At 41.3% G+C, this 22,032-nt stretch overlaps 1 protein-coding gene across 10 annotated transcripts in view; it reads right to left on the reverse strand.

Annotated features, from left to right (window-relative positions):
- Window positions 1-22,032, reverse strand: part of DOCK3 (dedicator of cytokinesis 3) — a 632,225-nt gene that overhangs the window by 42,426 nt on the left and 567,767 nt on the right. For all 10 annotated transcript variants that reach the window (XM_090021446.1, XM_090021452.1, XM_090021451.1 and 7 more), the window contains exons 38-45: window positions 21,392-21,540; window positions 17,666-17,752; window positions 16,067-16,171; window positions 6,882-7,023; window positions 3,720-3,886; window positions 3,176-3,262; window positions 2,492-2,671; window positions 60-143 (exon numbers count right to left, since the gene is read on the reverse strand). In XM_090021446.1, the coding sequence (XP_089877572.1) occupies window positions 60-143; window positions 2,492-2,671; window positions 3,176-3,262; window positions 3,720-3,886; window positions 6,882-7,023; window positions 16,067-16,171; window positions 17,666-17,752; window positions 21,392-21,540 (1,001 nt within the window). The remainder of the gene's footprint in view (window positions 1-59; window positions 144-2,491; window positions 2,672-3,175; window positions 3,263-3,719; window positions 3,887-6,881; window positions 7,024-16,066; window positions 16,172-17,665; window positions 17,753-21,391; window positions 21,541-22,032) is intronic.

Here is a 22,032-nt window from a genome sequence, read left to right on the forward strand (position 1 = left end):
CTAAGAAATCCAAATACTACCACAGTATTATTCCTTCCTCTCTGAAAGCACAGCAGTACCTGTTCCTGCATGAGCTCCTTGAGCTGTGTGATTTTCTCTGCATCTCCAGGGTGCTTGGTGATATAATCTTTATCGAAAAAGGCCTGTGGGAGGAAGAAAAATCTGCTTATTAGGAAACATTTCATTATGCTTGTATGTCACAGAGGGAGCAGAAAAGGGACAAAAATCCTAGGGGATGCATTTATATTAGGCAAGCAGTAGAAATTGCATTTTATTGATCTCTTTTAGTATTCTGGGACTATATTAGTATGGTTTTAACTCTCCAGATAATTCTCCTGCTCAATTAGTCAAAAAGGCCACAGTTAAATATTATACAGTATGCCCTCTCAACCCCAATGGATCAAGGAGCCAATTAAATCTCCCCACAAGACAGTGCAGAGTAATACCACTATGCCTCTGCTCAGCCCATTACTGGAATTTTATATAGGTTTCACTCAATTATGTCGAGGAGCTGTAGGAAACAAGTGACTGAAGTAGTAAATAATATAAAGGATGACGAGCATTTTCTGTGCTTCTCTGCAGGGCATACATGACCTAGATATATGGCCCATCATCATCATCATGTGGCAAGCGTCCCTAAATCTCCTTTTCCTAATGTGCATCTTTAAATAACTCCAGACCAAGGAAATAGCATATCAGTTTCCTGTAGGCAGAGGCATAACTTTAAATGTTGGCACCTGGGTCCTCGCAATGGGAATGTTTACTTCCTTGCACAGACTTTAGAAGTGGCAACGGCTGCTGCTGCTGTTGCTGCCCAGACACAAGCACACAGGCAGCGGTAACGTTGCAGGCTCCCTAGAGGCTCCATAATGGTGTCTCTTCTGAACTGGCACCCAGGGCTGATGCCCCAGCCACCTACCCCCAAGTTATGCTACTGCCTGTAGGGCTAAGACTACATTGGAAGTTGGCAAGAAAAGACAATTTTTCAGAAGCATCAGTCAGCAACTTCCCGTCAGAAGACATTTAAACTATATTTAAAAAGAATACAAGACAAGCCCCTCGTCTTACATTCATATATAAGGAAACCTTATCAAATACACTGTCTAATGAAAACCAACTATGCCGCTGATTAAATGCAGCCAACACTGAGCATGACTATAAAACATGTGGTCCATATTGAACAAACATGCTGATGGGAACCTTTTTTTTTGTGTGCCTCTTAAAAAAGTGGGCAGTTGTTCCCCCAGGAGGGAATGAGCACTGGGCCTAGAGGTACTACAAGGCCAGCATTGGAGAGGCCGGAGCAAGCTCTGACAGCCTCCCCACCCCTCCCCTCCCCTCAAAAAATAAAAAAAATTGGATTTCCTTTTTTTTTTAAATGTCATGTATCAGGCCAAATCAGTTCCAAATTCTATCATCTGAGCAGAGATCAATCATTCAAGTTTGTGTGGCACTACCATCAGTAAGTATCCTAACTCTCAGACTCTTCAGCCTGGGGCTTCACATACTCCCAAATCCATGGCAGGCATCCTATGTGCAAGCCTCAATCTCGGAGGCCTTGGAGTTCAGATACCCCCTGCTTTTACTTGCCCCTAGCCAAAAGATCAAATGAGGCAGAGGACATCTGAATTCAAAGGCCTTCGGCCCTGGGGCTTTCACGTAGGCCACATGCTTGGATTTGGGAGGGAGGATACTTGCCTGGTGGTAGAGCCACATAGACGTGACAACTGAGTTCTGCTCAGTTAAATTTTGGAACTTGACTATTGGGCTTTACTCAATTGAATTTGGAACTGATTTAGCCTTGAAAAGACAAAAAAATAGTTTGTACTATAGATAAATAGGTACCAGTGGTTCTATTTAAGAGTGTTTATAGCTAAAATCTGCAGCAGTTTAAAAAAAAAAGGTAAAATGCATCAGTTCTGGTGAACTAAGTCTTTGTAACCACAGACTTAGTTCATCCACAATTGATGCATTTTACCTTTTTGTACTATATGCAAATTACTACTGGTATGTTTATTTCAAGGTCAGGGTTTTCAAATTTGCTCTTACTTCCATGTGCTCAGGTAGAGAAGGATCTGACAGTAAGGAGGTGGGGGAGAAGTTGGGGGGCAGTGGCCAAGGGGGCTGCCTGATCCCCCAGATTTATTTTCTCTACTGTACCAGTGGGAAGAAGGTAAACTTCAATAATAAGATTCTATACCTGGAAAATTATATCATATTTATAAATTTTCCATATACAGAATTAACTGTCAGGGAGCTGTCTTATATTTGAGTAAATACAGTACATCCCAAAGCTGCAGTAAAACAACAAAATATGAAGCTTCACTATGCAACATGGGATCAGGTTGATGAAATTTGAGTATATATGAATATTTTTTTTCTATCTGACATGTTTCTTAGTCACTTTCTCTTCTGTACAGTACAGGAAATGCTAGCGAAAAATCGTTTTTAAGCGGTTGATACTAAGTTCAGAGGAACAATTCTGACTTACCTCCTGGTACCGTGCTATGCCACCATTCACAGCAGCATCAATCACTCCATTCAGGCACATGCTGAGCAGGTTAATGTTCCCATGCATTTGTTTGTGCTGATACTGGCTGATCAATGTCCTCAACTCCTGATTTTTGTTCTCAACAACTTGAATGGCATTTTCCAAAGGGCTTACTTCAACCTACAAAGTAATAAATGCCATGAGCACTTTAGTGCTAATATAGTCCTTTCCTTACTATGAAATGAATCTCCACTATTATTTGATAAGCACTCTTGGGATTTGGGGGGATTCACAAAGTAGCTAGCCACATAGCCAGATTTTCACAAACATTTCACTGTTGGGCAGTATTGGGCAGATCCTCTGACAATACGCTCAGCTTAGTTAGCAACTACAGTAGCTGTCACATCTTCAAATGACTGATGGGAGATGGCACCAGGATTCGTCATCCCCCTGTATTGGCACCTACTTCATCTGACTGTTCCATCCCCTTTACATTACTTCTCTGGCTATGTTTAGCAACTGCTTCAGCTAGAGAAACTATGAGAAAGGAATAAACTCAACATCTGCCAATGAAACACGAATTTTTCAACTGCAAGACCCCAGCCAAGAGCCTTTAGGTTGCCTATCTTATGTCTTGAAGAAATTAGCCATTCAAATTCCAGTTAGAAATATAATGAATATTACCAGCTCTCTCCTCTCGACTTCAAACCACCGAGAGATCCCAGGTAAACTGTGAGTCAGGGTCAGAGTGGTACGTTCAATCCACAAGCTCTGAGAAAAATAATACAGAAGATGAAGAACATGGCGAATCAAAATCTCAGGCTTACCAATGTCTTCTGCAGTTACCCCCACCCGGCTTCAATTGAGAATGTATTGATCTCCTGAGCAGGTATTGTTTTAAAAAAAGGATTGTAGCATGAAACTCAAGGTTGCAATATCCCCCTCTCCTCCTTCACCCCCACTGACAACTCTCAGTATGCTTTATAGAAGTGTGTTAAACTTGCCTATTAGTCACTAAAGCTCGGCTCCCCCATTCTCCTATCGATAAGCTGGGAGCCGAGCTAACTCTCTGAGTAATTACATGTCAACAAGCAAAGTGAGTCCCATTGCTTCATACCCTGAGCCATGGAATTAGGATCCTGTGAGGTGCTGTGTCAATATAGAATTAGGAAGAATGTTACTGCCCTGGAGAAATTAACACTTAATTACCATGACCAACCCCACCCACCTTAAATTCATTCTCCTTGTCCTTTGGGCCTTTGTGAAAAGGCCTATCATAGCGGAATTTCCTGATATTATTAACACGATAAAAGCTCTTTATGCGATCAGGGACTCGGTCCATTTGCAGCACGTCTACACTTTCTGGGATGGGAGTCACTGCATAAATCTGCAAATCTGCAAATGGGTGAGTCAAAGAAACACACAATGGCACGAAAAAGAAAATCAGTGAGTTGCCTTCCCAAGTGAAAGGAGGCACAATTCTGTTTCACCTCTCTTAGGGATGCCAGATAGTGTCATAAGAACTGCAATGGGTATGAAATCCATGCTCTCCTACTCCAGTACTTCTCTCTACTCATGGCTACTTTAAAGTAGCAACATAACGTGGTACTAGCACCACCAGGCCCTCTAGAGTCTAAGGATCCTAAAGCCAGCTGTATCATATTTCAGTACTTGAATATGTAGATAGGTGCCTAGTGAGATGTACAGAAGTGCCAAGGCAGATAAGACACCTAATTCCCATTGATTTGGATAGAGTTATGTATCCGTCTGCTTAGACATTTTTGTAAATCTCACTTCTCATCCATCAGGATCCCTGGCCCTGACATATGTTACAATTAAGGTATGATTAAAATGTTAATCATGCCATAAACAGTAACCTTGCCACATGTTAAAGCAGGGGTGGACAATTATTGTGGGCGGAGGGGCTGCTTACTGAGTTTTGGTGAGCCATTGAGAGCTGGATGACAGGCAGCCAGGGACAGATAAATATTAATTTTCTAAATTTTTTAGGGACCCCGCAGGCCTGATAAAATGGCCTGGCAGGCTGCATCTGGCCTGCATGCCGCATTCTGCCCACCCCTGTGTTAAAGCCAATTATGGCATAATAATATAGCAAATACATTTGTATCATGCCTTAAATTGAATGTGTGGAATGTTCGGCCTGACCTATGACAGATCTGTAGGCTCAGCTGAGCACAGGGATCCAGAATGGGGTAGCCCCAGGGTCCAGGACACAGGCCTCCCCTACCTGATCAGTGTAACTAGGTTGGGGGGCAGTATCAGGTACTGGACCGGGTGCCTCCACCCAATCCTCAGAGGCAGACTGGGGGGCGGGGCGTGCTGTAAGCCTGACAGAAGGGTACATCTTGATCTTGGGTACACTGTGCTCCAAACCTTTTAAGAAGCTGTTGGGAACCTCAAACGCATGCCCACTTTTTTAAGTTTCTGGGGTGCCTGTGGAGGTCCCCACTCCCTAGCTACAGGCACTGCTTTACAGTGTGGGCATGGGCAGCTGGGCAATCAGGAGCTCCGACCTCCCAACTACAGGCATCATTTCATGGTGGGGGAATGAGCTACCAAGAAGCCAGGAGTTCCCAGCTTCCCAGCTGCCTGTGCCCTGTACCATGGATCCCTGGGCTGTAGCTGTTCTTTTCAAAACTCTCCAGATCAGACAGCAGGCAGATGCTCGCTGGTCTCTAGCTTCTGGTGCCCAGGGAGTTTTAAAGACTGTGCTGAAGCAGCTTCCTCAGGCTTCCCCACTGGGAACTTAAAACTAGTGTCAGAGCTGGTGGGTATTGGGTTTTGATGATTCTCGGCCTGGTTTGACAGCCCTGGTCTCAAGCCAAACCTGGGACTGTCCCAGCCGGGTCTAACAATCAGTTGATTGTCAGCTCCATCCCTAGACCACTCCAGAGATGGTTCAAGACCCCAGTGTGGCCACAGGGGCTGGAGATGACAATCAGATGACTGCTGGCCCTGGCTGGATGTGCTGATACTTCTCCTTCAACTTGCTGGTGCAGGGGGAGCCCAGGTTATGATCTTGAGCTTCCTCTGCTCTAGCAAGCAGTAATGACACAATGGCACCTAAGCCCTGATTCCAACCACCATGCCTTCTGCCATGCATATGTGGCATGGCAGGAGGCATGACTGTTGGAATTGGGGATCAGATGATTGTTGCGATTGGGGTCAGATCCCATGGCAACATGAAATGAATGTGTGCCAAGGGATTTAAGCACCTCAATAACTTTGAAAATAATTTTAATCAGTTAGGCCTTCTTTGCACCTAAACTTGTACTGATTAAAATAACTCAGTTTAGAAGCCTATTTAGTTAAGTTGGATCAACTTTTGTATCAAGCCAAAAGTTGCATTAAAAAGGTGTAGGATTGATAAGGGATGAAAGACTGCAATGGGAGTGGGAAATACTGATGAAGCTGCTGGTGGTAAATTGACTTCTCTGGGTGTATCTATATGTGTGCTCTAATGTGCTGTAGCCTATTTTACTGCGCATTAAAGCATCATGTAAAAAACCACGCTATTAGGCTAGTGCACAGAAAGATAGGCTACTGCACATTAAGCATCATTTAAAAACCCTGCACATTCATTACTGTGCATTAAGGCAGCTTAATGCACATTTTAGTACCTCACCTTGGAGATACTAAATTTAATGCACATTAGAAAAAGGGCCTTAATGCATGCGTAGATCTGCCCACTGACAAGTAGCCTTATTCAGAAAATACTGTTCAGTGTCCCTGAAAGAAGAGCCAACCAGCAATCTTTTCCTCCTGTCAGGGTTAAAATGTCCACAACCCCATATAAATACTATGCGAGTCAGTCCTGATATGCTGCACAGCCTCATTACTTTTATTTTCAGCATTTAAAGTCTCAATGCAGATCAGTATCAAGGGGAAGAAGCAGATTCAAGTCTGATATTCTGTCCAATAAAGGCACGTTGTTGGAATGTGAGAGAATGCGCAGTGTGAAAAGTGGCTGAAATGACAAACAAAATAGGAAATATGTCGAGACCAGACATGAATCTAAATGCAAGAAAGAATTGCAGAAGGTATCTGGTTGGATGTTTGCTGAAATGTTATATCCTTTAGAAGAGTGCTATCAGTACAGGTTAGAGCAAAATATGGACAGCACCTGATGCTGTGTAAATTTTTCTATACAGTTTTGCAAATATACATCAGCTTTGACTTACAGTATTCTCTGAGCAAAACAGGGCTATTATGTCCAACTAGATGTTCACTACATGAAGAGATGAATGTAATCATAATGTCTATTACGAGACATAGATATGAAAAAATGAAGCTCTAAGAAACAGCCCTTCACCCTTTATGTCCTACAACAATTTTATTAACATGAGATTGTCTGTTCATTAAAGGATACACTGAGCATCACACTGCAAGATGGAGTCATCTGGATGGTTTGGGTGCTGCATCGCAATAGCTTGTGGGAATTCACTCAGCATCCTCTGCTGGAAGGCCTCCAGCCTTTCGTAGTCGTGGCCTCGACATACATACTCTTTATTCTGCAACAAAGATAGGCATCAAAGCCACTTTCCTCTAAACTGATCTCTTTGCCTTATACTATTTAACTGGAATATTCCTCCTTAATAGATAGTAATAGAATGTATTTTACCTTTGATTTTATTATACTGAAAATAAAAATAAACATAAATGACAAAACTCAGAAAACATCTTAAAAATGATGCAATTAGCTATTCATTATTACTTTTAGTTATTCATACTTTTAACATCTATCTTTAATATTAATGGGATCAAGCACAGGAATCAACAACCCATTCTTCAAGATTTGCTTACTGATGGCACATAGAGCACAAGCAATTATTAAGAGTAATTACGAGAAGTAAAGCATGCTTTGCTAATATTCTAGTTTCCTTATTTATTCCATTAAGATATAAAGCAATTAAAGCAGGTCAAAATATGATTTAAATTCTTTTATCCAAATTGACAGAGTAAGAGAAACAGCCATTATCCAGCATTTAGGATATGTTTTTTGCAAGCAAAATTGAGTTTTTTATGGTATTTAAAAATATAGATAATGTTCTTAATTCTATTCCTTAATTCTATTCCCATAAAGTAAATGACATATTATTGACTTGACTTGATGAGATTGGGATCTGGGTCCAATCTTTCCGCTACATCCACACTAAAAGTACGTCCTCATTTTTTTATTTTGACTCAGATATACAGAAAAATTCCAATCAGGGAACAATTCCTGAGGCAATGTGCTGTCACTATTCTTTTATTCCATACTTCAGAAAAGCTACTTGTATTTTATGTGCAGGTATAAAGCAACAGAGCACTGCCGATGAACTAAAGCATAAATAACTTAATTTAATTACACTGTATTTTTTTTCAAATTAAAGTAGAAGGATATGCCCAGGGTCAAGGAGATACTTAAATCCCACTCCTATAGCATATTTGAGTAAAATGATTTTTAAGACAACTGTAAATTCTACAAATAAGCTACTGAGATTTCCACCAAGTTAGGAGTGACTCTTCCAAATTATGCTTTTCAAATAAGAAGCAGTTTGACCTTGCTAATATAAACTGCCAAACTATCTAAAATCTTGTTCTCATCTCACAGCCTGAATCTGTGCACTCAGATGCATGCACTGGGAATCATAAAGGAATTATCCACTGGAGAGTGGCTCTTCAGCTGTTTCTGCATGGAAGGGAATTTAATTTCTGCCCCAAATCCCCACTTTACACTATTAAGTTCAGGTATTTGTTTAGAAGCAGACTTGCTGAATTCTGCTACTCTGGCAGCAGCATTTCACTGGTACCACTGCAGCCAAAGCCCACTTTACCCATGCACATCAATGTACAAGCATGGGGACACAGCATGATGCGTCTCAGAATTAATACTGAGTTGTGACTTTGAGGGGAAAAACCTGGCAATGAGTCTAACTCTTAAATGTGGTATTAACATAGAGGTTACTGTTAGAAAAGTGCTCCATTACGACAATACTGAGCAAGTGTTCACCCATACCCTGGCAATCCTGCATCTTGTTTGGTAGGGTGATCCCCTTGGACTGGTGGAAGACTGACGCAAAGTAATCATTAAGGAGATAAGCTTTTTCCCGGGTGTCGGTTGTCAGCTGCCCCATTTGGTTTAGCAAGGGTCCAATGTTGTCCTTGTTTCTCTTCTGACTACCCGCCTATCTGAAGGACTTTTTGTTGTCCTTGATTCCTGAAGCCAGTGTGAGTTTGGTTTCGGCCTTGCCCTTCCTAGTTTGCTCCCTACAGGTGTGTGCCAGTGCTGAATACTCCTCCTTGGCGATGTTATCTGTCTTCCATCCCTTATAGGATTTTTTCAGCTGTAAGAGGTCCATGAGTCCTCTATTTAGCCCTGGGGATCACCCAGCCCTTTTGCTACCTTTCCTATGGGTTGGGATGGATTTCCCTTGTCCTTCAAGGATCATGTCCTTAAGGAATGATCACTCATTATAGATTTCCCTTTCTATCAGATCATGGTTTCTCAAGGCCTCAGCAACCAGCCTCCTGAGCTTATGAAAGTCAGCCTTCCTAAAATCAAGGATTTCTGCATTGCTGACTGATTTGCCAGCTTTGCAATGGAAAGAGAAAGTGATCAACTAGTGATTACTGTCTCCCAGCTTCCCTTTGATTCTCAGATCACTCACTAGATTATTTCCTTTGGGCAGTACCAGATCCAGGAGTGACTTACCACTTGTTGGCCCTTAGATTTCTTGAGATGAGTAAAGTTTGTCAATGTAGGTGAGAAAGCTACATGACCGATCAGATTTAGCAGAGTGTTCCTCCATGAGATGTCAGGGTAGTTGAAGTCACCCATGACAACCATGCACTGAGTGCATGAACCTCTGCCAGTTCCCTAGCAAATGCATGGTCAAGATCTTCCTCTTGATTAGGAGGTCTGTAGTAAATTCCCACCATTATATCCCCTTCACCACATTCACCTTGTCATCTAACCCAGAGGGTCTCAAGTTGCCCATCTTGCTCCTTCACATAGAGAACTCCAACCTGCCCTTTCGAAGCAATACGATCCCTCCTGTACAAGGTATAGCCATCTATACCTGTGATCCAGTCATAGGTGGAGTCCCACCAGGTCTCTGTTATTCCTATGAGATCATATAGTAGAAGGGCCAGTTCCTCCTGTTTGTTCCCCAGGCTCTTGGCATTTGTGTACAGGCAAGTAAGCCTGCCATCAGAGGCCCTAGGCTTTTCAGTACTCCTGGCTGCCTACAAACTCATAATGGGGGGGTCAGCAGGGAATAGGGGACACTCTGTTTACCAGGGCGCCCCTTGGGGTTACCAGAAATAATGGCCACAAACTGAAGGAGAACAGATTTAGATTGGACATAAGGAAGAAATTCTTTACGGTAAGGGTTGCCAAAATATGGAATAGGCTTCCAAAGGAGGTGGTGCTTTCCCCTACCGTGGAGGTGTTCAAGAAGAGATTAGACAGGCATCTGGCTGGGGTTACTTAACCCCAGCACTCTTTCCTGCCTGGAGCAGAGGGTCAGACCTGATGATCTACCAGGTCCCTTCCGACCCTAGAAATCTATGAAATCTATGAAGAGTCCCATCCCTGGGATGGGGTAGGGGTGAATTCCCTTATGCTGCATGACCTACTGATTCTGCGGTTGACACTTGGGCTTCCAGACACGGAAAGGATCTTTGGAGTGCAGTGCATGACCACCATTACACAAGTAGTAGTAGCCTGGGCTACTGCTGTGCCAACCCTTCTCTTCAGTCTCGCTGCCTAGAGCTTTGTGCCCCTCTTGCTTGCCCTCCTGCGTGAACTCCCGTGCTAACTTGTGTGCCGGGCTTGTTTGTGTACAGCACCTGTGCATCTCTGCCTGAGATGCACAGGTGAAACAACTGAAGTTTTACCTGGGACCTTTAAAGTTTAAATCTCACACTTTGCAGCAAGTCTCTGGTTATGCAGCTCCCTAGGGGGCTGGGCTAAGTGGGGGTTGAGGGGGAAGGGGTGACTCTCCTCAGCTCCTCTCAGTTGCCCCTGCTCCTAACTAGTGCCCTCCTACCATGGGCCGCACTTACCTCCCAGCTCCGTGCTGGGGGTCCACTGGGGTCTTCTGCTCTCAGGGGCATGATGGGCTTATGCCCATGTGTCTCTGCCTAAGAGCTGGTCCCAACTGAGTAGCTATTCAGTAGCTATAAACAGGGACATACCAATCTTGTCTTTGTTAGTAAGGACAGCTGGCAACGAAGGCAGCTCTGTAGATACATTTTGTGACAAACTAGGAAATCTCCATTTTTTCCCTGATTCTGCATGACCTACATGACATCTCCTGTTATAAATTTGGTATCCAGTAACCTGCTTCTTTGGGTGATGCTGTGAGTTTTGTTGTTGAAGTTCCATGGTGAAGATTTTTAAAATTTTCCTTCTCTCCAAACAACATTTCTATCTGCCATCCTCTGATCGGCCTATCATAGCTCTGTAACTGCAGCAGAACTGAATCATATCCCACTGTGTACAAGCTAGGCAAAGAACTGTCACTCTGAGGTGTGGACCAATAGGAGGTCTGGTTGTTAGATTCTTCTTCTTAGGAAGGATCCATCCACCTGTGCAGAGAAATACAATGGAGCTGCCCATTAGCTTTGGACCAAGGTAATCTTGATAATAAATGCATTATTCCAGGGTCATCAATTTTCAAGAATCTCCTTTAAAGAAATTTTACCTCTATTCCAAGTAGAGGAAGTATATTAACATATCTAACCTTCATTGAGAGACAAAACTCCTTATGGTGTTAGCAGTGATTACCTGTCTGAACAGTCTGAAAAGGACAAAAGGTGATGAAAGGCCACTAAAGTCTGACAGAAAAACAGCACTGTTTCACTACTACGTTGGTTGCAACAGCAAAAGGCATGTTTTCTCTGACCTCTCCTTGAGGTGAGGCTGATGTACAGGTGCTTTTTCCTCCAGTCACAGAATAAATGGAGCTAAAATATGAGCCTGGACATGTGGCACATTAACACTCAAGTAATTCACAATGGTTTAATATACTAACGTAAATTGTACTGGGATCCAAAGCAGACAGATAGCTATCTCAGGGTAGGTGCTGCATAGACACTTTTATGGTATTTTACCACCAGGTGGAGATGAAGGCTTGCAGCAAACAAACAGCCATCTCAAGATAACTATGGATGCAAGACTCCTAATCAGTTTACCTTACAGTGATATATTTTAATGATGTTTTTCCTGGGATAACTCTATACTGGAACACGCTACTACGCAACTTCATTGTATCCTACATGTCAAATGTCCACTTCTTTTCAACACAAAGGTAAATGTGTGGTGTGTCTGGGCCTTATACCTCATACTTGTGATAACAAAATATACAAGATACACAAAACCAAACTGCTAATACACTAAATAAATGTTTTTGTTCCTACTATGGCAAATGCAAATTTTTTATTTAAAGTATCTGAACTTTAAAAAGTATAAAAATTAGCAATGAAAATTATACAAGAGGCAAGGATTTTTGTGGGTCATATCTTTTATTGGACCAACTACATGTCTGGGATAAAGTTAGACAAGCTTTCAGATGCAATACATTATTCATCAGGTCATCTGATGACCTTAATAAGAATGCATGGCATTTAAAACCTTGTCCAACTTTATCCCAACCATGCAGTTGACCCTATAAAAGATGTTACCCACAAAACCCTTGCCTCTCACATAATTCCTGGACCATAACAGCTACAACATCACTCCAACACAATGAAAATAATAGGCTTTTTCAAGTGTTTATGACAGTTCTAGCACCATGCTGTAAGCACTAGAATACAAATAAAGATTGTTGACTTTCAGCACAGGTTGTTGACTTTGGACCAAAACTGGCAAAATAAGTATTTATCACTTGCCTTCTTGTCTATTGTATTGCCAAAAATACCAGATATAAACATCTAACTGTGACATGTCATATGCCACATATCCGTTAGTCCAACTGGTGAACTGGAAAGAGTATTACCTGATGGTCAGGACTGTTTTTCTGTGTAATGCTCAATATTCCCAACTTTATCAACTTTGGAGCAGGTCCATATCCTAAAGATGAGTCTCCTAATGACATGCAACTAGTTTTGCATTTGATTGCATCAGTCCAGGATATTCTAAGCCTATATATCAAATTATTGTGATTAAAAAAATAATGCCCTGAAAACACCAGAGGTACATTTAATAAAGATTATTCCCAGCAGAAGCCAATTAAAACTCTCAAAATGTGGTTTGGCAGGTGCTACATGAACTTGTGTAATACAGAAACCAGATAGGGTGCATTTAGATGAGTGTGCACATGCAGTGGTACGTGTATTCCACAGCACAAATACGTGCTGCTGCTTTTTGTACCAAGGTATACCTCTGCATGTGCTCTCCAATGCATGGCAAACTCATTTGGGTGGGAGAAGGGCCCCAGAAGCTTTACCTGGGGTCCTGTGGGGTCTCCTGGGGCACCAGCAGTGCCAAGCCAGCTGCTTAGAGCATAGGTGGCAGCCAGAAAACGGCTCTAGCTGACCAGGTTCTGTTTCTGGCAGCAGGCACTGCTGGTACATGTACCACACCGCTTTTAGTGGCAGTTAGTTTTTTTCACTGGGATCTAATTAGCAGCATGGTGAATGGGTATATGTGCACTATGTGTGGTTTGCTGCACCTCAAACAGATTTGAGGTAGGCACTGAAAACTGCATGTGCATACTCATCTGGACAAGGTTTTAATTAGCTAGCCATAAATAGCCAAGCTAGAAATAGATGCCGAATTCATGGCAACAGGAACAAAGAAATGTCTAAATTAAGTTTGCCATAAATTGGAAGATTTGGAAGGGAGCAAGGTAATTTCCTGCTTTAAACATTTGCAGTCACAAAAAACAGAGACAAGAACTGGGTACTATTTGATCACTGAGCATTTCTGAATACATGTCTTACTTGAAATCCATAAAAATCTTATTCTCTTTTAGATTAGCTTCCAACAACCACATTATCACATTATCTATGCACATGCAATAGCTAATGGGCTCAGTCTCTGAAATGTCTACACAGTATGGGTCATTAGGGAGAGAAAGAGGAGGGTGAGTTTTATTGAGATTGGTACACTATTAATCTGCTATCAGAAACACTGCTATGGAATATAATTACAGAATTAATGGAGATTATAATTACATACACTCTGTTTGCCATTAATGTCAGCAGCAGCAATACCCACACTGAATTACAGAATGTAACCAAGAATAATTGTTGTGCAATGAAAAATCATGAATACTGTTATACAGGCAAGCTTCCATGATTGAAGGACAGGTGGTATTATCTTATGGAGCTTTATACCCTAGGCATGCTGTCTCTGCTATGCTGACTAGATTATTGTTCATTTCCTGAAATATTCCTTGCCAGTTGTAAAACGGGACACCGAGGTAATTTTCTCTGAAGATCTCCATAAAACGGTTGGTAATTTTGCATTTTGTTGCTATCTTTTTTAATGTTGCTAGGCTTTTCTATATGGTCCTTGAGTTGGATAAATTATGTCTGTCATGTAAGATTTTCTAAATGCTTGTCATTATTGATCATGTTTTTGTTTCAGTAGTGTAACATTTGTAATCTCTTCTGATTTTTTCACCCACTCCTACTCATCTTCCACAACAAATTCAAGCTCGATAAAGATCTTGCACAATTTAGCTTAAATTTACAACTCCCATTTTTCTGCCTCCTTTAAGCTCCTTTTTCTCATTCAAAATGCATGCCTGGCAACCATTTTGTTTTCCTCTTCATATCTCATCTCTGTCCCTTGTTCTAAGCCACTTTTCAGCAGTTCATGCCTTTGTTTCTGACCAATTCAAACCTGCCTCCTCGCCTTCAATCTCTCCATAAAATACATTTCTTATAAAAGACCTATAAACCACAATTTCAATTCTTGTACAAACTTCTCCCAAAGTATCTGCAACCTACAAAACGTGTATATTACTAACCAAAGGAACTCCACACTCTTATTTTTTCATAGACATAGACATTAGGGCTGGAAGGGACCTCGGGACATCATCGAGTCCAGCCCCCTGCCCAAAGGGCAGGAAGTCAGCTGGGGTCATAGGATCCCAGCAAGATAAGCATCCAATTTACTCTTGAAGGTGTTCAATGTAGGTGCTTGAACCACCTCCGCTGGCAGACTGTTCCAGACCTTAGGGGCTCAGACAGTAAAGAAATTCTTCCTTATGTCCAGCCTGAAATGGTCTTGCAGGAGTTTGTGACCGTTTGACCTCGTCATCCCTTGGGGCGCTCTGGTGAACAGACGTTCCCCCAGATCCTGGTGTTCACCCCTGATAAACTTATAGGTGGCCATCAGATCACCCCTGAGCCTGCGCTTTTCCAGGCTAAAGAGTCCCATGGCTCTCAGCCTGTCATCATAAGATCTGTTTTCCTGACCTCTGATCATGCGCGTGGCTCTCCTCTGGATACTGTAATAAGACTTTGCCCTCCTCTTCTCCTATGCTTCTGGCCATCTCTTACTATACTTTCCCTTTAAGAGAACCTGAATGCTTGTAACAAGCTAGCTTGTCAACACAGTTGGATAGGGCTGTATCTACTCAAAACTCCACACCTCTGAATGAGTAATACAATCAGTATGGACAAGCCTACAGAGCTCCACCCCACTTTTAGGGTTGTTTCTCTATTAGGAGTTATACCTGTTTCTTAAAAATCAACATTAAACTCAAATGATCTTATGTACACCAGCAAACAATCAGGCTCAATACCTTTTCAAGTAGAAAAGAAGCAATATTAGTGAATTATTATACCTGTAATTGAATATATCTGAAAATTCTAATGTACAGGTAAATGGAAGTCCATCAGCCCAGTACTAGGCTCTGTATCCTATTCAACGCTTTTGTAAGTTTCATGTGATATGAAGTGGTGTAAGTCTGTAAGTACACAGGCCTGAGTTGCTGCAACAGTGTGGTGTGATTAGTGAAGAAGTTAAGTTGAATCTAACAGGTTTTCCAAGGTAACATTTGCATATATCAGGCTTCTGATATGGGTTTGCAACTCTGTGAACTTGAAAATCTATTTTCACCAAGAACTATTCCCAGTGGTCCAACTTCTTGAATTTACCGTGCAAATTGGCTTTACGGAAGCAGATGTAACAAGCTATCTGTTTCTTTGCTGTAGGTACAAAACTGACATAACAAACTGCACACACCTCACAGCACTCAGCATGTAATATGGTCACCTTCCTGGGTTTAAAAATTTTCCATGCCTGTTTATTTTTAGTCTCTTTGCATGCAAACCACAAACCAGCTTCAAGTGTCCCAAACGTTAGGTGCTGACGCAGCTATCCTTGACTATTCCGGAGAGTTACAAGCAACATGAAATATTAAAGTACACAGCCCTAGGGCAGCAGAGAACCCAGTGGAAATGACACAAAATGCCTCCCAGTTGGATTAATCAGTGTTGTTCTTTTTCAAGCAAGTCTTATTTTTAACATTAGACAGAAAAACTGATGCCACAACATTCCTCTCCCCAACAAAACCAGGTTGCTATGTTGCACTTTGCATTAAACTAGCTTACCCGCAGGAAGAAGGGGAATTTCCGACCATAAAAACCAACTCTGAAAAATTCAGGTTCCAAGCGCTGCTGTTCCATGATGTTATCAAAATATGTAGCTTCCATTTTCTGTGGATAGAAAAGGTGAGCAATATGAGATTTCTTGCTACACTTGCAGGATCTTAAACCACAATAGTATCTCTTTTTAATATTTTGCATTAATATAGTACTTTTTATGAAAGGATTACAACGCACTATACAGTATTTGAATAATTAAACAAAATCTTAGTGAAATATTTAATTTTAATCAAGCCCATTTTGTATTTTTGGAGACAAAAACAGAGAGAATCCTATTTTCCCCCAATGGAAGAAAATTTACTTGTACAATCTGAATACGTAACTGCAGCTAATTACTGTTAACCTTGAGGTTTGAACCTAGGTCTCTTGACTACCATTTCCCTGATCTAACCAGATTCTCTCCAAAAGTGTAGCTTCTGCAGCACCTTCTGGCCAAAATATCATATCAGCTCCACTGTCTGCAGCAGGTAACTTAAGGACAAGAAAAAGACTGAAGTGGAGTTGGACTAGACCATTTGAAGTTTTGGATATGCAGAAGTATAACAGGGATGAAAAACAGTTTGGAGGAAGGAAAGAGAGCTTTACAGCCTCCTCTTCTATTTCCCACCCGTCAGTACCATGACAATAAAGCTGACATGTATATCAACAGTGGGCTTTCAGGACCATTGTCCACAAGGCAGCTTTGTCTCAGCCACAGAACTCTGAGTTAAGATGCTGGTTTTAGCTCTTGAATACCGTATTTTCTTGCATATAACATACTTCAGAATATAACACATCCTATTTTGGAAGACTTCAAGAAGAAAAAAAGCGTTACCTTGGAGTACAGGTAAGAATCTGAGGTCTGGGGTCTCCAGAGCTCATGTGCTGTGGCTGGGTGGCTGCACACCAGGGTCTGGTCAGGCAAGCAATAGATCTGACCCCATTTACTGACTCCAAGCACCGTGTCCAGGGCTGCAAGTTGGCTCTAGAGCTGCATGCTGGGTCTAACTTGGTATGTGGCTCCAGAGCCAGTGTCTGGGGTTGGACCTAGCATGCTGGGTCCAGGGCCATGTCTTGGGTCAAACCCAGAGCTGTAACAATTAATGCTGCCAGTGCTCTACACATCTGCTCCACCATGAAATTTTTCAACGTGTGGGAGCCCTTTTCCTCGCATATAATGTGCACCCCAATTTTCCCTTGCTGATTCTGGGAGAAAAGGTGTAAGTATGTGCGAGGATATATGGTTTCATAGTTAGTTTCATGGAAACTATGAAAAAGTGGTATATTAACCTTTCTAAAAAAGGAGGCATTAAGCATTAGGTCTCAAAAAAAAAAAAAAAAAGACTAGAAAAAAACTGACTCAGTTGGGAACATGCATCAGAGGTCATGTACCCTTTTGATGCTGGCACAACTGCTATGTCTGTTTCTGCTCTCAGAAAGGAGTAAGGTTAGCTGTGAGAGAAGTAGTATCTTGGGGGTTTTAAATTCAGAATCCTTTGCCAATGCAGCAGTATTCACTAGGGAAAGGATAAAGAGCTTAGAGGGAAAGGGGCTGATTTCACTTACCCGAATCCAGCTGAGGCTCTGATAATCATAAAGATTTTCATACTGAATGGCTAGCTCTCTGCACAAGGGGATTCCAAACTCCCAGCTCTGCAAAAGTAAACTAGACTCAGAAATAGCAGAATTCTCATCCATAACTAAAGCACTTAATATTTAAGAAAAGGGAAATACATTAGTATTCATTAGAGATTAAAACCAAAGAGCAAAGAAACCTAAAATGCAATGCCATGGGATCTTGCCTTAGGATTCATATGGATATCTACTCAAGATATTCAAATCACAGACAGAAAGTTTGTGATATACATTAGCAACCTGGTGCTAATAGAAACCTATGTAGTCAGGGGTTTTATATCACTTTTCTTGATAAAAAATTAATCAGATTGGATAATTGGAATTATGGAATCATACAAATATCGGGCTGGAAAGGACTTCATAATATCGCTGAAGCAGGATCAAGTATAGTTAGCCAAAGAGAGACACAATACCTACCAGATATGCAAGAAAACCTCTACATAGCTACTCTGCTCTCTTGAATAAAATCCCATGGAATAAAGAATATAACTCAATCCTGCAACTATATGACTCCTCCCTCCCTTATCATGACCTCCCATTGTAGCAATTTGAGATAGTTATTATAGAATATAAATGATGAATAACAATTACTTTGTAAGACTATAGTTTGCATGTATAGATGAATGAGTGTGAAGTGAATAGAAAATACTGAAAAAACGATGCACAGACAAACAGGTTACCAAAAGACAAAAGAATTCGAAGGATAGGCTGAAGATACAGCTTGTAACAGACACAGCAAGAAGAAAAGAGATAACCAGGAGGCTCTGAGATATGCCAGATGCTCTGAAGGACAACACTCAGAATGTTGCCAAGTAAACTCATCTGTTTGCCAGAGTGGAAGATTACTGGGGTTCAATCAAAGAAGGCACCAAGAAAAGAAAGGTAGAACCGTTCACTCAATACCAATTTGATACCCTCTATAAAGGGGAGAGGACTTAGCAGCAGGAGGTTGGGTAACACCGCATACTTCACTGGAGTAGAGACGCATGTCTGTATGAGGCCTCGCTCTTCATCTCGTACTCTTAGGCTGGCCACCTATGAGCAACGGACTTTGGTAACTATAATATCCGAACACCAAGTGTGTGTGAATGAATGAGCACCCTTTTGAGTATTCTAATCAATAAACATGGCATCTTGCCTTATCCCCCTCAAAGTCTTGCTTGTCATTTTAAACAATTGGTAAGTTATGTAACACCATGACTGCTACTTTCCAGTGAAGCACTGAACCTGTCTACCAATGGGAATGAGTCTTGAATGCAGGGAAAATTTTCACAGGAATTACAGTGATATTACTGAACTTATTTCCAAAAAAGACGAATGACTCCTGACCTTAGTACATTCAGAATTTAATTCAAAATACATATCTTTCATTTAAATTTCCTTAACTAAGATGTTTACACAATATTCAAGCTTTCTCTTAGACACAGATGTTACTAACTTCAAGTTCTTACTCCCACTGGTATGTATTAAGAAAGGGGAAGAGAGAGAAAGAGAGATTGCTTTCTTATTTCTTTAAACTGTTGGGAAAAGCCAGGAGGATAAAAGCTTTGTATGCTGATAGTCCTTCCTGTGTACTTATGCCACAAGTCTTTTGGGAGAAGATTGTTTCTTACTATGTTTACACACACAGCCTAGTACAATAGGGCCCCAATCTTGCTTGGGGTCTGTTGTGCTACTGGACTAATGACAGCAATAGATAGCTATTTCAGCTGTAAACAGGAGAATACTATACTGCGAGCAATATCAACGTAAACATGAACATCAGAATCTGATCCTAAGATTGTACAGTAACTAGAAAATTAATAGTAATGAGTGTAGAAAAGATTTTCATTCACTTTCATTAAAAAAAGAATCTCTACACTACTTGATGCAGGATATTATGCCTGTCTTTATCAGTTTCCTTTACATTTCCCCTGCATTTTCTGCTCTCCTGAGCTTAACAACTGTAGATCTCTTAACAGTATAACAAGGCTGATTCTCCAAACAGGTCTACAGAAATGGAATTTCATAACCCTTCAGGCTGTTGGGGGCTGCAACCTGGCTAATGGCCTAAATTGTGGGAAGGCAGTCCTCTGCTCTCCTCCCCCTGCTGCTTTACAGCTTTACATAGAATTTATGCACTATATGCAGGGTGAAATCTTGAATGACATATGCATAAACAGAATAAAATGTGGCTGGGACTTAGATACATAAGCAGGCAAAGCAGAATTTTGCCCTTGCTGTTTAAGATAAAGATGACATACATCCATAAACAAGCCTGAATATATCCACATGGAAGAAAACTAGGAGCATAGTAATAATAAAAGAACCAGCAGTGATGTTGATATGTTGTCTCATACAATTTACAGTACATCTAGCATACTGATCTTTAACCAAATATCAAATATCCCATTTTGACATCATTTTAAACTTCTTTTTATGTTCTCAGAACTCTTGTTGCTTAATTAGGTAGCTTCAGAAAGGAGCTGAAGTTAATCATTTGATGCATGTTTGAGATATAGTCTATTAAATCCTGAAAATAGGTAAAGCTGTACAGAGGGGAATTAATCAATATTACTAAATACAAACAAGATTCTGAACACTATGCACATCCTTGTTAAATTAACATATTCTTTGTAAACATGGCATGCCCCTTCCCCAAACAAACAGAAGACAGCTTTTTCCTTTTTAAGAGATCTAGGGTATATGTCTTTGCCAAAGTATAGGTCCTGCATCAGCTGTGACATGTTGTTACTTACTGGTTAAAGAACAAAACCTTAAACACTCAAAGAATTCCATTAGTCTCTCTATAAGGTTCTAAGACCTAGGAATTAGGCCTGTGCAAAGTGGCAAGTATTCAATTTGTATTAGGCCGATTTGGAGGGTCAGTGATTTGATTTGGTGATTTGAATCATTGGCCCGATTCCATTTGGCCAATTCAGATACGAAGATTCGGCACTGATTCAGAGATTCGGCCACAGACTACAGAAGCAGAAGTCCTTGAGGATGCTGGACAGAGCTGCCTCCCACTGGTAAGTGTTATGGTAGGCGGAGTGGGGAGGGAAGAGATGTGGAGGGGGGCACAGAAAAACACCCCCACAGTGAGGGAGGGATTGGGGCTGGGACAAACTGCCCAGTTGAGGTGGGGAGCCATGGGACTTGGGGAAGGGGGCTCCCTCCACTGCACACTGCCATGTGCCACCAGTCCAGGAGGGCTTGGGAGTAGGTGTGTGCCCTTGAATCTCTTATATTCCACTGAGATTCACAGTCATTCTTGTAGCCCAGAACCAGCCAAATCTTTAAATGAATCATAACATGTAAATAGCAATTTTTAGAGTCTTTTACAAAATTAAAAAGGCATTTTTAGATGCAGAGGAACTGGCCTTCACAAGGTTCTCAATCACTCCAGCTGATTCAGGAGCTGTTTTGAAGACACAAAAATTTGTTGGCCTCTTTCCTGCAGGCTTCCTAAACTACTAGTGAGTTTTATGCATAGCCTCCTTCATCCCTTTGTTCAGCTACTCTTTCCCTTCTGCCTAGGTTACAATGCTGAAAGAAAACTGGTCACATAAAATCCTTTAATACCCATACTACTTGACAGAAGTGATTGGCAAAGAGGCCATCAGTAAGTCAGGGACAGGGAAGGAAGCTTCTGGAAAAGCGTGGTGACTGGCATACCTTCCCTTTGTTGAAGTAATGGATAATTTTCCGGCACAGTCCTTCCTTACGCTGCCACTCTGACTGAGATGGGTAGTGCAGGAACTCTCGCAGAGGTCTGTCTTCCCACTGAAGCAGCTCACAGTACAGAAGCAATGTAAATGCAGCTTCTGTTGGAAGATCATCAAGAAACGCTGAGTAAATTACTACAAATAAATAAAACTGATAGGCTTGATTTGCACTTGATGTGTTAAGCAAATTATGATGAAAAATGTATATATAGAATAACTTAGTAATGAATACAGTGGAGGAAAACCAGGTACTCCTCTCTGCCAAATCAGAGAGATGAAAGCCACTTGGTTAGTGGATCAAAAATGAAATGCTTCTGCATAACAGGGATAACATGTCTTGGGTACACAGGGGAAAATGGTTATGGATTCCCTCCTATCAGCTAAGCTGGGAGTATGGATGGGTTTTTGCAACTGCTGTCTAATTTTGCTATTCATTACATTTCTCTGATCATTTGATGACTGAAGGGAAGAGATTCTTTGCTGTTGTTCACGTTATCACATCTGCAGTATTTTTCTGACTCCTAGATCATCAAGTTATGAAGATATATGCACATTTGAAATAGATTTGTATCTTACTACTGAGGTATAAAC

This window comes from Crocodylus siamensis, chromosome 11 (genome assembly GCF_052110815.1).
Source record: "Crocodylus siamensis isolate JL-2025a chromosome 11, ASM5211081v1, whole genome shotgun sequence".
Taxonomy (NCBI): domain Eukaryota; kingdom Metazoa; phylum Chordata; order Crocodylia; family Crocodylidae; genus Crocodylus; species Crocodylus siamensis.